At 42.6% G+C, this 13,951-nt stretch overlaps 1 protein-coding gene across 10 annotated transcripts in view; it reads left to right on the forward strand.

The window, feature by feature from the left end:
• The window catches only part of EYA3 (EYA transcriptional coactivator and phosphatase 3), a 63,320-nt gene that overhangs the window by 34,491 nt on the left and 14,878 nt on the right, over positions 1-13,951 (forward strand). For 8 of the 10 annotated variants that reach the window (XM_074894138.1, XM_074894128.1, XM_074894130.1 and 5 more), the window contains 5 exons: positions 76-142; positions 944-1,086; positions 6,866-7,003; positions 11,603-11,685; positions 13,162-13,345. In XM_074894138.1, the coding sequence (XP_074750239.1) occupies positions 76-142; positions 944-1,086; positions 6,866-7,003; positions 11,603-11,685; positions 13,162-13,345 (615 nt within the window). The remainder of the gene's footprint in view (positions 1-75; positions 143-943; positions 1,087-6,865; positions 7,004-11,602; positions 11,686-13,161; positions 13,346-13,951) is intronic. The other 2 variants (XM_074894133.1, XM_074894136.1) reach the window with 2 other exon arrangements.

Below are 13,951 nucleotides of genomic sequence, written 5' to 3' on the forward strand. Positions count from 1 at the left end.
ATGCTGATATTTAATTGTCATTATTTGTTGGGTTTTGAAATCGCCTATGTAATTATACAAACTGTTTTTTTTCAGTTATGACATGCACTGATTATATCCCAAGGTCATCGAATGATTATACCTCACAAATGTATTCTGCAAAGTAAGTCAAACAATTGTTACTGAATTCTGTACCTCTTCTTTCTGAAGTAATCTTTTTGCATCTTTATGCATTTCTTAATGCTGCAAATCACACTTTCATATCTGCTGGCAACAGATACTCGTTGCTGTGGACACTGAAGCTGATAGAATTCACCCTTTGGCTTCAGTGGGTGTTGTTTTATGGTCACAAGGATAAATGAGTCCCTTCAAGTAATTAACAACTCAATAGCCTTGTTTAATAATGCCCATAACATTTGAGGAATAAACAAACTGGGCATAAATGATTATGAGGGGAATACAGGATTTTCTCATCATTCACCATGTTTGGGGATCTTAATAGTTCTTCCCACTGCAGCATAGTAGGCTTTAATCCCCCACGCTTGCTTTTGTACAGTCTCTTTGTGTGTGCCAGTGATTTTGACACATACTGTTATATCGTATTAGCTTTAGAATTTGGTGTTGTGAGGCATGATAAGTGAAACTAATTGCTCATGCCTGTTGGAACGGGGAGTTTGTTCTTCCCTTCTCACCCTGCCCTCCCAGTCCTGGAATAAGCACTGGTGCTCTGGTGTCATCGAGCAGAGAGTTTCCCTTGGTGTCACCACAAGAAACAGGCAGCATAACAGAAAACCAAGAGCCTTTTATATTGGGAAACACAAGTGAGTTACTACACTAAGAGCACCTGTCAGTGTGTATTGTTTCTCCTTTCTAAAGCAATTTTTTTGTGTGTCTCCTGGTTTGGAGGCTGAAGGATGCATGTATAAATAGTTCTTTTTTACTTTTGTTCTCTCTTTTTCATAAGGCCATATGCACATATCCTTTCTGTACCTGTATCGGAAACAATGAGCCCTTACCCTGGTCAGACTCAGTACCAAGCACTACAGCAGTCTCAGCCCTACACCATCTACCCCCAGACCACCCAAACCTACGGACTACCTCCTTTCGGTAAGAAGTAACTTTTCAGACTTCTCAGTGCCTGAAATTATTGTCTTATGCCTCATTAAAAAGCCAATGTTAAGCTTAACCACATGTGTTGGAGAGAAGAGTTTTGTAGGAAAGCACATGCCTAACAAATTGTAGATCTGTACTGATCTTTAGATGGGACTTCATATTATACAGTATTATTTCTCACAAAGCTTTTTTCGTGGACATTAATTTGGATGTCTCCCCATGAAGTTTGCCAAATGGTTCTTAGTTTGAGATCATAATTTTCTCTCGTTGTGTTTGTGCACTTTCCTTGTCGGTGAAATCACACAAGACCCCGTACTACAGCATCTCTGCTGAAGGCGTTTTTCCTTTCCTTTTTGCTGGCCAGGATTACAACTTCTTTGTTATTTCATCTTTCACCAAATGTAGATTTCATACTGAAATGTCTCCAAGTTTACTAGGCAAATAAGTTTGCTTAAGTTGCTCTAATACTTGAGCCCTCTATTAGCCATTCCAGTTTTTGCAAATGCTTGAAGGGTAAGAGTCCTGTTACAACTGAGCAGCTAAAGCTTAACAACGGAATTATTCACCCTGTGCTTCCTTTATAGCAGTGGAGGGAGAGACACACCTCTGGGGTGTTAGTCTGTTCTAGAAGATAATGGCCATCTTCTTCCATGATGTATAAAGGGAGTTGAGGATGAGTAGTACAGACAGAAAAAAATCTAAATTCTGAGTGGGTTAGCTAATGAAAGGAGCTGCCTGGTCTTTCCTTGTACTCTGTATTTTAAAGTGTCAGGCACTGGGGAAAAAAACCCACAGGGGGATAGTTTGGCTATCCCCCTGCATGTATGAAATTTTATAACTGATTACTAAAAATCAATATTTTAACTTCTCTCTTCATTTTTAACCCTGCTTGGTTTCATATGTAAACATTGCATAATGTTGCCAGCTCTCAAACATGTGTGGTGGCAGAGGCTGTTTTTCCCCTTAGCACCTAGCTCTGCTGAGAGGGGAGAGCATCACCTGTCCATGCACCGTGTGTGCTGTCAGGGGGCTGCGCAGCTGCGACACAGCCGTGACGTGTCTGTCTCAGGGGCTTGTGGTCATGCTGCATAACTGAATGAACAGAGCCTCTTGCAGATTTATCTGTGGTGCTAAAATCTTAGTATCTTGAAGTGTAAAAGGATGAATTTTTCCTTATCTGAAGATCTAGATGTCTTTGAATAAAACCAGCAGCATGAGGAAAGGCTGAGAGAATTGGGTTTGTTCAGCCTTGAGAAAAGAAGGCTTAGGGGAGACCTTATCATTGTGTTCCAGTATTTAAAGGGTGGCTATAAAGAGAACGGAGACTCCCTTTTTACAAGGAGTCACATGGAAAAGACGAGGGGTAATGGGTACAAGATACTCCTGGGGAGATTCCAATTGGACACAAGAGGAAAGTTTTTCACAATGAGAACAATCAGCCACTGGAATAAACTCCCCGGGGAAGTGGTGGATTCCCCAACATTCTTCCAAGATTCAGCTGGACAGGGTGCTGGGCCATCGTGTCTAGACTGTGCTTTTGCCAAGAAAGGTTGGACCAGATGATCCTTGAGGTCCTTTCCAACCTGGGATTTTATGATTCTATGATTTTGTGATTTATGGCTTTTGTTAGCTGTTGACAGAGCAAGAACTTATATATAAATTACGAAACAATTGATTTGTCATGGTATGTTTGAAAGATGGCATAGAAAAGATAATACAACTGGGCTCCGTTTTATTAGGCACAAGTTACATTACTAATACTGTTTAAAGTAATATGGCACAAATTGTTATGAGAAAGGTCAATATGTAAAATGAATCTACATGCCTTTCTTTCTTTTTTTTTCATATATATACACCTGGGATTCATGAAAAGTAATTTTCTTGTGGTTGAGGGGTCCTGAGGAAGAAAGTAATGGTTTCATAGTATCTGGGATGCAAGGGTTTGATCTCCCAAATCTCATTTGCCCTGTATTGATGCTGAGATACGTTGTTCTGACTGATCCCTTGAATACCATAAAGTAACCATACCATAAGCTTTGCAGGGTGTAAGTGTTGGGCTGTTTTATTAGTGACTCAGGGCTCTTCAGGAGAGTAGGGTCATTTGGGTGGCTGTTGGTATTTGCTGCTTCTGCATTTCTAGTTCAGCCCCTGCCAGTGAGGGTCAAGTATGACTGCTATTGCAGAGAGTTATAGAAACAATGGACCCTCCCCACCACCTGTCATGTCTCAGGATTTCTAGTTGGACGAGGAATTAGTTGACTCTGTGTTACGTGTCCTGGGGAGCTGAAGGTTTCTGCCCATCGTGTTTTCTGAGCTCCCTTCATTCCTCCAGGAGAGCTTTTCCCTGGAAAGCTGAAGCAGTGCGGAGAAGTCTGATGCTGTGTCCATACTCAAGTCTTCAGTTGCCAGTGCAGTTTGTCTACTATCTCTCTAAACACTGTTCCTTGTCTTTTTGTCTGGTTGTAGTAGGTGTTGTCACAACGGTCTGTTACCTACAAACCATGCGTGACCCCATGTTACGGTTGCTGGGACGTACTTCTCATCCCTGGGTGCCTGCACTTTGGTTTCAGTGCCTTGTTGCACTGGTTTTTGCTATATCTGAACAGTGGCTGGTGGTTTCCTTTACTTCATTTATTTGATGTTTATTGATAGTTTGTTGTGGATGGTGCTCTGAGGCTGCTTTGTATGTTCTTAGGTGTTTTACTGTGTCACGTGTTGGGTTTTTTTTTAAGGCAAATATGTGTAAATATGTGGAATGCTCCCTTGAAGTGTTAGGCCAAGATGTTTAAAAAGGTGTTTTCAACTTCTAACATTTTTGAGGGGAGGGAGGATGTAGTGTTTTGTTAGTTTTTGTGTGTGTGTGAGGTATTGGGGGGGGGGAGGGATGTTTGGGTTTTTTTAATCCAAAGGTTCTGGAATTTGGGGGTGCTTAACTGCTTCAGTGTTATATTCTGAATGTAACAGTAGAAATTCTCTGAAGACCTAGTCAAGAGATCAGCATTTTCTGTTGACTTCATAGGAACTTTTGTCAGTTAAACATCTTCTGATATGTGATCAGTTATTGAAATGCCTTGGTATGGATTTTGAGGTCTATTATTAAATACCTAAATTTTTAGTCTGAATTTAAGTGTTAAGAAGATGTTAAAAGCTGTATTTCCAGTAATGGAAATCATACTGGAGTGGTACCTGCTTGATCATACTGAGAAGATGGACCTTGCATGGTGTGGTGGACAGGTGGAGGGTAGAGGACTGAACATGCACAGTGCAGAGGAAATTCTACAAATTGCTTCCACTCACAAAATCTCCACTGAGCAGGTGAGGACTTGGCCAGATTGGTCAGATGTTTTAGCAGCGTCGAAGGGCCTGTTCCAGAGGTTTGCATGACTTTCTACTGTGTATTTGTTTCTGTGCCAAAAAGAAGGCATCATGGATGTTTCCATATAACTGGAACAAAGCAGATGTATTTTAAGTCTGAAATTCAAGCAAGCTCACAAACACAAGCATAATCTAGAGATCACTCAGGTCAGGATGCTGCTTTCAGAGAAGAGGTGACCTCTGGTCTTGCCAATTTGTCACCCCTCCTTGTGCTGTAATACTTTTTTGATGGTGTTTGGTGCATTGTTCTGCATGGAACATACTTGTGGTCTGGAGAGATTTTCTTAAAGAAGCATTAAAATAAGAGTAGCAACATACAAGCGGCATATGTGTGTCTGTAAGTTGGTGTTAGAAACACTGTGGATGTGATGGTTTACATTAACTCAGGAAAAACCTGCAATTGATGGGCTATCCTGGTGGGGCCTTTCCATGTACACAGATGTGTCCTGTGACATTCTCCTGCCCCAGCTGCAGTGCTGCTGTTGGACATGGAGGGGTCTCGTTTCCCCTTGCCCAGCTTCGTCTCTGTCATCCTTGAGGCTGTGCTAGCTTATAAATGCTGTCTTGCAGAACGAGAGGGAAGGACACATGCCGTCAGGCCAAGAGTGTGCCTTGCTGTGTGGAAAACAGAACATGTCCACACTGAGAGACATACAAAGATATGGGATATACTGAGAGATACCCAAAGAGTCATGGAAAGCAGGGGCTGAAAGGTGCCTTAACACGTGACTCGAGTCAGCTCCTGCACTTGCATCCAGCCAACCCTGCCAACACCTCTGATGTGTGTGTCTGACCTGGTGTTACACTCCTCATGTGATAATTATCCTACAGAGTTGGTTTGTGTTTCATTGTCACAGTTACTAGGCACTTCTGTGTGTCCTGTGACTGTCTCATTATGTTGCTGTCTGCTCCTTGTCCATCTTGCACTGTATGGAACCGTTGGTTACTGTCCCCTCTAAAAACTACTCAACTATTTGAAGATTGTGACACTCCCTTTGCAGACTACAACTACAGCAGACTACAGCAACTCCCACTCTCCTTAGAGGATCTGTTTCCCATACGTTTTACTCTGGAGTTTCTGCAATGTAGCTACAATCTTCCTTAAATCAGTCTTTCCCTTTTGTTTGCTAATTATCATGGTTCTAGTGGTTTGAGACAGTAATGAAGATGCAACTTGAGAGTTGAAGAATCAAAATCCTGATGTGGCTGTACAGATAGGTGAATGACTTAATCTGACTCATAGGTAACACTTTAAGATCAGGTATGTAAATAAATCAAAGAGCTGTTGCAGAATTTAATTCTGACAGAGCTGCAGCATGGAGCGAGCTTTTGAAGTTGCTGCTCTTGTCCAGCTCTGGAGAGTCTCCCGTGTCTTCTGGGTAAGAGACTTTGAGCTCGTAGCCCGTGGCTTGTCCTGCTAGAGGGGTGAAAGGCTGCAGGTGGCTTTCGCAGCCTTGGAACTGTTTTTGTGGGGTTTAAGAAGGAGGGTGGTCTTTCTGCTGGCCCTGAACTTTGTGTCTAGCTCCCAACATCCTTTGTCCCTTTGCTTTGCACACTCCTGCTTGTTTTTAAGTAGATCTGCTCAACTGATTCCTGCTTTCTAACCAGGGCCAGGGAGAAATGCCTTTGACTTTGGCTGTAGGTCTGGAAACACTTAGACAAAAGCCTGAAGAGCCCTGAAGAGCCAGGCCTGACCTGAGCTACTTCAGTCCGATGCTGTTTGCACCCTGTCAGTGCAGCAGCCTAGAGCTTAACATGGCACCTGAGCTGAAACCACACTGCTTATGTGTGCCTTGTACAGATGAATTACAGTCGTTTGCTGTCTCTCTGCTTTGCCCAATGTTGTTACAAATGCTTTCCTGAATGGCAGGAAATCTAGAAGAAATGTTTAGATTTTTTTTTCCCTTTTTTTGAGCTCTGTATTCACTGTTGTCAGTCTCTGAAAATCGCTGACTTGTGGCTTTTTTTAAAACACTCAAGCCAAAGCCCAGTGAAGTAGTGGAAGTGTTGACCTTGACGTTAATGGATACAACTTCAGCGCCCTCTGTAATAGCTGAGGTCATTTGCAGTGCTGTGGACTCAGCCCAAACATCAGAGGGATTAGCAGTTCCTTTATACCTACCTGACAGTGAATCTTACTGTGACACTAACAGATTTTTAGTTGAAAGCTTTGGAAATTGGTCTTGTTGGTGCTCTTAATTTTCTCTTTTTCAGCCAGTTTTGTCAGCAGCTCTAATCCATGCCTGACAGTCAGCACTTACCATTGCAGAAATTAAACATTTTCCATGTGTGATTTGTTACTTGCTTTTGTGACAAGCAAAAATCTTAATCTGAGGTAGCAGCATGCTGTTTGGTCCCAGCATATTTGTTTGTAACTGGTCCAATTTATCTGATTCAGGTGCACTGTGGCCAGGTATGAAACCTGAAAGTGGTTTAATTCAGACTCCATCTACAAGTCAGCACAGTGTTCTTACCTGCACTACAGGGTTAACCACAAGCCAGCCCAGCCCAGCACATTATTCTTATTCCATTGAAGGTAACTTGGCATGGTTTTTATCTGCATCTCTCTCCACCTAATTGAGTCCAGATACCACAAATAGAGAGGCTTGCACGTTTGTTCTTGGTTTGTGCATGCTTCTTTATACTTTGCCTCTTCTCTCTTTGTGTGTGTGTATGTGTTTGGTTTTGTATTTGCTACCTAGCTCTGTATGCACCAGGCTGGCTTGTTGGTGCCATGCTGATGGACTTAACAGGGTGAAGAGCAAAGGGGAAGGGGAGAGGAGACTAAATGTTGTGTTCTTGCATGCCTTTACTGGGAATGCTCTTGCAGCTCAAGCTCTTTGTTGGTGGTCTTTAGCTTGATGTCAGGAAATAAGCTGACTGACATTGGATTTAAAAAAAAAAAAAAATTAAAATTACTTCTGGAGGTAGATGGCTCATCAGTTGTACGCACACACCCCCAGGTTGGTAGATGTGCTAGAAAGTGAATTTCTCAGTATAGAACTAGCCTACAAATACTCCAACTGCTGGAAGTGCCACATCTAAGAAGCCAGATGTTGAATTTCACCAGCTTCCAAAGCGATTTTTAGGAGTAAATGTGCCAGTTAGATGAATAATGGAATATTGTTGCTTGTGGCAAATATATGCAAATTGATTATTTTTTTTTTAGACTGGATTTTTGTCATTGATGTTTGGGTCATGAATTGTGAAAATTTGTCTCTTTCTCTGTAGTTTTTTAAAAAGCATTTCAGGATTTCTTAATCTGTTTCTTGTGTGATATTTCCATAGAATAATTCAGGGACTTCAGGAGATCTTTAGTTCAGCCTCCTGCTCAAAGAAGAGTTAACACTGAATTCAGAACCAGGTTGCTCAGGGCTTTATCCAGTTGGGTCTCAAAAACCTCCGAGGATGGAGATTTCACCCATTCCAGTACCTGACTGTCATCATGGTGAAACTTTTTTTTCTTTTGTCAACTTAGAGCATCTCCTCTTTCACGTTGTGACCATTTCTCTCCTCCTGCTGTGCACCTGCAAAAAGAGCCTGGCTCTGTCTTCTTGATAACCTCCGTGCAGGTACCGGCAGGGTGCTGTCAGGTCCCCCAAAGCCATCTCTTCTCCAGGCTGGATGGTCCCACTCCCCCCAGCTGTCTCTTGCAGGGCCCATGCTCCAGCTACCTGACTGTTTTGGTGGCTCTTTGCCAGACCCACTGAATTTTATCAACATATTTCTTGTGTTTGAGGCCCCCAACTGAATGCCATATCCAGATGTGGTCTAATGAGTGCCAAGTAAAGGAGTATAAGTCTTAAAATCAGCCGTAAGTGGGTTTTAGCATATCTTTCATTGATAGGAAGGCCATGTGGTATGTCATGGTACTTGCTCAGCTTGCATCGTTGTGACAGTAAAAGGCCCAGTGTAATGTTTATCCTTAATTTACTTCTCACATTCATACCATGAGCAATACAACACTGGAAATACTACCTTCCTTCAAACATAACTCTTCTCCGGGTACTCCCACCAGCAGAATGAATTACAGTGTTTTACAGCACCAGCTTTAATTGCCAAGTGTCAGAAATGGTTCTGCACAACAAGACCGCTGTACCATGGGGAGCATGTGAGTCCCTGGGGATCGGTGAGGTGACAGAGCCACTGTCAGGCCTTGCTCTGCAGGAGGACTTTAAACTGTTTGATCCGTGCTGCTGTGAGAATGTGTGATTGGAGGAGAGTTTCCCTGCAGGCTGCTCTTTGAAAGTGTGAAAAAGTCACCCGAATTATGTAAATGCTATCACTTCTTTGAAAAACTTCTTGCAAGCTGGCAGGAAACTCTTCCCTTTTCAGATTTGCTACATTTCCTTTTCATCAAAATATCAAGCAGCCTGCTGAGGGGTCAGGTCAGTACTTGGCTGGTGCAAGGGAGGTGGTGGAGAGCAGGAGCTGGAAGGATGGATAAAGTTGCTTTATTACTAATCTCTTGAAAATCTCTCTTTTCTCTCCAGCCACCGTAGTAGGGTGATACACAGTTGTACCGTGCTGCTGTCCCACCAGAGGTGTATCTCAGTGCCATGGGTATGGTTTAGTCTGCAGATGCTGGACTGAAGTAATGTGATAGTTGAACCCTGCTAAATGGTCAGATGCACTTAGTGACTGAATTTTGCTTTTTGCACTCACCTGAGCTACGGCCATGGGGGTACGTCGCAGAGGTGCTTGGAAGCACTGGGAGCGACGTGGGAGGAACAGCTGCCTCTTGCCTCACCTCTTCCTTCCCTGTGAGAGCAAAGCAGCCAAGTGAAACATAAAATCCATTAATTGCAATTTCCCTTCACCAGCACATGAAGCAGGTTGAAACATCTTTGAAAACGACTGAAGCAAAACCAAATGGGATGAATAAAGCAGGGGAGATAGGGATATGAGGTCTGGAAGTGGAGGAGAAAGGAGAAGAGAAAAAAGAGCCACGGCAGCTTCAAGGAGTACTTGTGTTTGCTGGTCTTTTAAACCTGAGGCCGTGAAGTGGTCCCTTTTGGCACATCTGTGCAAAACATTTTTGCATGTTTTTGGCCCATGCACAGTTAAAAACAACTGACCCACAGCGCAGAATGAATTTGTTAATCTGTGTAGTGGGAGCTGTTTGTAAAGATCTGATTTGTAGCACTGTGTAGATAAAGGGTAATTAAAAAAATGTTGGAAGGAGACCAGATTTAAGATAAGCAATGAAGTTCATGTGAGGGTATCTGTGTTTTTACCAGAATCCCAGCACTTGGAATCTTTTTTCTATGATTTCTTAACTTCTGTTATCTATCTCAGTGGAGGAGCAGCCTCTTCAGAGCACTACAGACGAGAGTTGCTTTCTGTTTGCTCTCCGTGCTAATCTTGAGAGAGGTGGTAAAATGATCTGTCTTCTGGGTAGTTCATCTCCTCCAGCTTCACGGCAGGTTTGTTCTGCATTAGCAAGGATCTTTTCCAGCGAGCTGCTCTTCTCAGTGCCCTAGGAAGTGACATTTTCTTAAAGGAATAGCAGCCTTGATCGTTTCTGTAACTTGTTGCAAGGAGTTTTATTTGGAAACTAACCCCTGTTCTCTAGCAGCTGCTTATGAGGAGTATCTGTGATGGGTACCTTACTCTCACAGCTGTGCTTCCAGCAGCTGCATAGCTACTGTAGGTAGTACTGTAGGTACTTGACTATCTTCATTACCATTACTGCTGTTTCAGTGCAGCCTTTTTTCCTTCTTCTAAATGTTCTCCCCCCAAAGTTCTCTCCCATTTGTTTTTGAACACTGCTGCTCCTATCTGTGTGGCGATTCCCAGGGGCTAATTACTAAACCTTTGTTTCTGCTTCCACAGAGATGCCACCCTTCACATTTCTCACCTCTTGTAAATACTATGTATTTCTACACCTCTTTTAAGATATATTTCTTTTGTTTTTCATCTTTTTTGAGGCATATTTTGGATCCAATCCTCTTTCCAGGAGCTGTTCACCAGGTAGTATCTGTGCTTGCCATAACACAACGTACATTGATTAAGAGTTCATGGTGGGGTCTGATTCCCTGGGGTAGAAGGACTGAAACCTTCAGAAGCTTGAGTTCTTCAGTCTTGGGGTGAATTCCACATGGGTACTATTTGCAGAAAGTGAGGGCTTTTCTCACACTGGTGGTAAAGTAGATGCTGGGGATATCTGCAATTCTTTTTATAAGCATCTAAAAGTGATTTTTGGTTTTAGTTGTGTGCAGAGAAAGAAGGTTTAGCAAAAGAAAATACTTCTTTGTGGCACCTGGTTTAGTACATCCTGATCTTGTTCATGCTGATTTCATTATTTGTTTTCACTAATCCTTGAGGGTCCCAAAACCCCATGGGAAGTAATGTTTAATGGAGTGGCCCTGTGGCTGTAAAACCACAAAATCTGCTAAATGACTGGTGTTCCCAGGCTGCTCTAGCAGCCTCTTCTGCGTTTTGGAAGAACCGAGTGCAGTGACATGAAGGCTATTAAACATCTTAAAATTCATACTAACAACTACACGTCTCTAATAATTTGGCCTGCAAGCTGTTGACAAACTATTTCAGAAAGTCTCATCCAAAACCCAGTTGTAGTCTCACAGGCATATGGGGAAATATGTTGGCTTTCTCCAGTAGGAAGCACCCTTTTTATACTATTTGAAATGTTTTTACTGTTTCCTTAAATTTTTTGATCTAATTAGACTAAATATGCTAAGTCCAATGCAAAAATAATATTTTTTATCAGAGCTGATTTAAACACATATCCATTTTACTGATTTATTCTGATTAATTTTCAGCTGCTACCAATTGAACATCAGACTGTGATTGTTGCCTTCTCAAAACTTTTAGTAAAGACCTGAAACCATTTCACTTATACTCCAGTTGCTTAGCAGGCATGGAAGGAAGAGTTTCTGAAACATTTGAAAGTACTGTTTTTAAAGATATGGTACCTCTCCTTCCCTGTAAGCCCAGCTGAAATGTGACTGGTTTCAAAATACACCCCAACTCTTTTTTGGCTTTACAAACAGAGTGCTGCTGGAAGCACAAATGCTTGCACATAAGCTAGTAAGTACTTATTTCACAATTTGGATTGGTCTCGTCTCTTGTGCTTTTCTAGAAGCATTTAATGCAGTAATTCTTAATTTTACAGCATCAACTACCAATGCCAGTCCTGTCTCTACATCCGCAACTGTTGTTAATATTTCCACGTCAGCAGTAGCCAGCATCTCACAGGTAAAACTTCCTTGTTATATTTATGTGCAGCATCTCCTTCACCGTTGTTTAACACGTTACTCAAAGCTAACAAAGGAAAGCTAAATATTTGTATCACTTCAAATGGAGCACAATGGGTGTTAGAGTTATCGGGCTCAGTATGTAACTCTTAAGTCAGCAAAATTACTCTTGCTATCTCTTTGACCGTGATGCTTTTCCCTTTGGCCTTTGCAACAAACTCACTTCATCTGTTCAAAGCTGTTTCATTGTCTGCAGGCCGTGTGGTGAATCTTAAACGGGCTATTGAGATCTCTGCAAGAGAGACAGTGGAGGAGAAATTACAGAACTATTTTGAGAACCAAACCTACAGGAAGGACTATAATTATTGTTTTTTCTGAATTGAATGCCTTTGTTCTCCCTCAGCAAGGAGGAAAAGAGGTTGTACACAAACAAAACAAACGAAAAAAAGCCCCAGTAAAGTAGGAGATGCATTCTGATGGTGCTAGAACAAAACAAAGTCAGAGAGCCTTGCAGCTAGCACAGGGCCCTTCCCCCTGCCTGTGACCTGCTGTGGGTAGTACACAGCACTGTCAGTGCCATTCTGGATATTTAGATATACAGAGGAACCCTTCAATGTCACCGTTTTGCAGAAGGAGAATATAGGAAGCGTGGAAAATGCAATGCATGCATAAAAATCCTTGTATGCTTATGCTATTGCCTTTTAAACTTCTTTCATTACCATAAACTTCCTTGGAGCTGTAAGGGAAAAAAAAGATTTTCTTTCAGTAGTGCAAACCACGGTACCTGGTTCGCAAATCCAGGTTGCTCTTTGAGGGAATCAGGAGTGCAGAGTGTGCCAGAAGAGTGTGACGTGCCATTTGCGGTGGCTGCTTTCTTTACTATCAGTAGCAGAAATTAAAATCCTCAAGCACAGCTTCAGGTGCTCAGTAATCTCCTCCTAAATGAGTACATAGTCTTCATAAATGGATACCTGTCATCACAGCATGCAAAATGATTGCTTGCTGAAGTCAGGCCGTGAGTAAAGGCTGTTTATCCTGTAGCTCTCATGGCTGGGATGGCACCCTCAGCCAGTGCCAAGACCACTTTCTGTCACTGTCAGTACCTCTGGTATCAGAAAGTGAAACGCAAGACAAAACCACAAATTCCAGAGTACTTGTAGACAAAGGATGCCTTGGCATCCACTCAGTACTCCCCTGTTACTGTCACATCATTCATAATTAATTAATTTTTGAAGAAACTGGAGGCAGAAGAATGGCCCTGTGATTGCTGGTCTCCCGTCTGCAGAACCTGCCTGTGCAGCGGGCTGTTGGGAAGTCAGAGCTCTCAACCCTTGCATGTGCAGAAAGAAATAGTGTAAAGCCAGACTGTGCTTTTGCTGGGCTTCCTCTTTGACGGGCGTATTCTAGCATAAAAGTCTTAATATCTAGTGTTTTCTGAAAGAAGCATCCTATCATAACTAATCCTTTCCTCTAACAGGAGTATCCTACGTACACGATCCTTGGCCAAAGTCAGTACCAGACGTGTTACCCGAGTTCTGGCTTTGGAGTTGTAACACCAGCAGACAGCAACACGGAGAGCACTGCGTTAGCAACAGCCACGTACCCAGCCGAGAAACCAAATGCCATGGTGCCTACGCGGACAGTGCAGAGACATTCCTCCGGTAAGGGTTGGATCTTTAACAAACAGAAATACCTGTGATAAACAGTACAGTGTGCACACATGGGGAAAACCTTTTTCCAAAATGTAATTGCAGCACCTTTGTGTACTGGCCTGGACAGGACATCTGCTTTCCCTTGTCAGACTGGTCTCACTGGTGTGCGGAGTGTTATGGTGAGCCAGCCAAGCTTATGTATTGGAAGTCCTACCCTGCTGCAATTCAGGAGACACCTACCACGTGCTCCGAAAGCCCTAGGGAGAGGAATTCCAGGGGTGACTTGAAGAGTTGCCAACAGCAGCTCCCTGGGGACTGTTGATTCTGTCATGTGTCGGGCTGGGTGTTCACTTAGGGCAGTTGATGGTATCCATCTCAGTAGCTCCTGCTAGCTCTTTCCTTCCTGCAGCCAGGTATTTAGTTACCTGGTACTTGTCAGGGGGAGGAGATTTTAGCTGGTAAGAGAAGTGATGTGGAAAGTGGATTGAAAAGATTTAATTGACTATTCTATAGAAGTCACAACATTGGCTGGCCTTTTCCACTAATGCCATGTCACATACCAACTGCAGTGGTGTTGACTAAAATTTCCTCACCAAAAATACAGCTTTCTAAACT

This window comes from Strix uralensis, chromosome 25 (genome assembly GCF_047716275.1).
Source record: "Strix uralensis isolate ZFMK-TIS-50842 chromosome 25, bStrUra1, whole genome shotgun sequence".
Lineage (NCBI taxonomy): Eukaryota > Metazoa > Chordata > Aves > Strigiformes > Strigidae > Strix > Strix uralensis.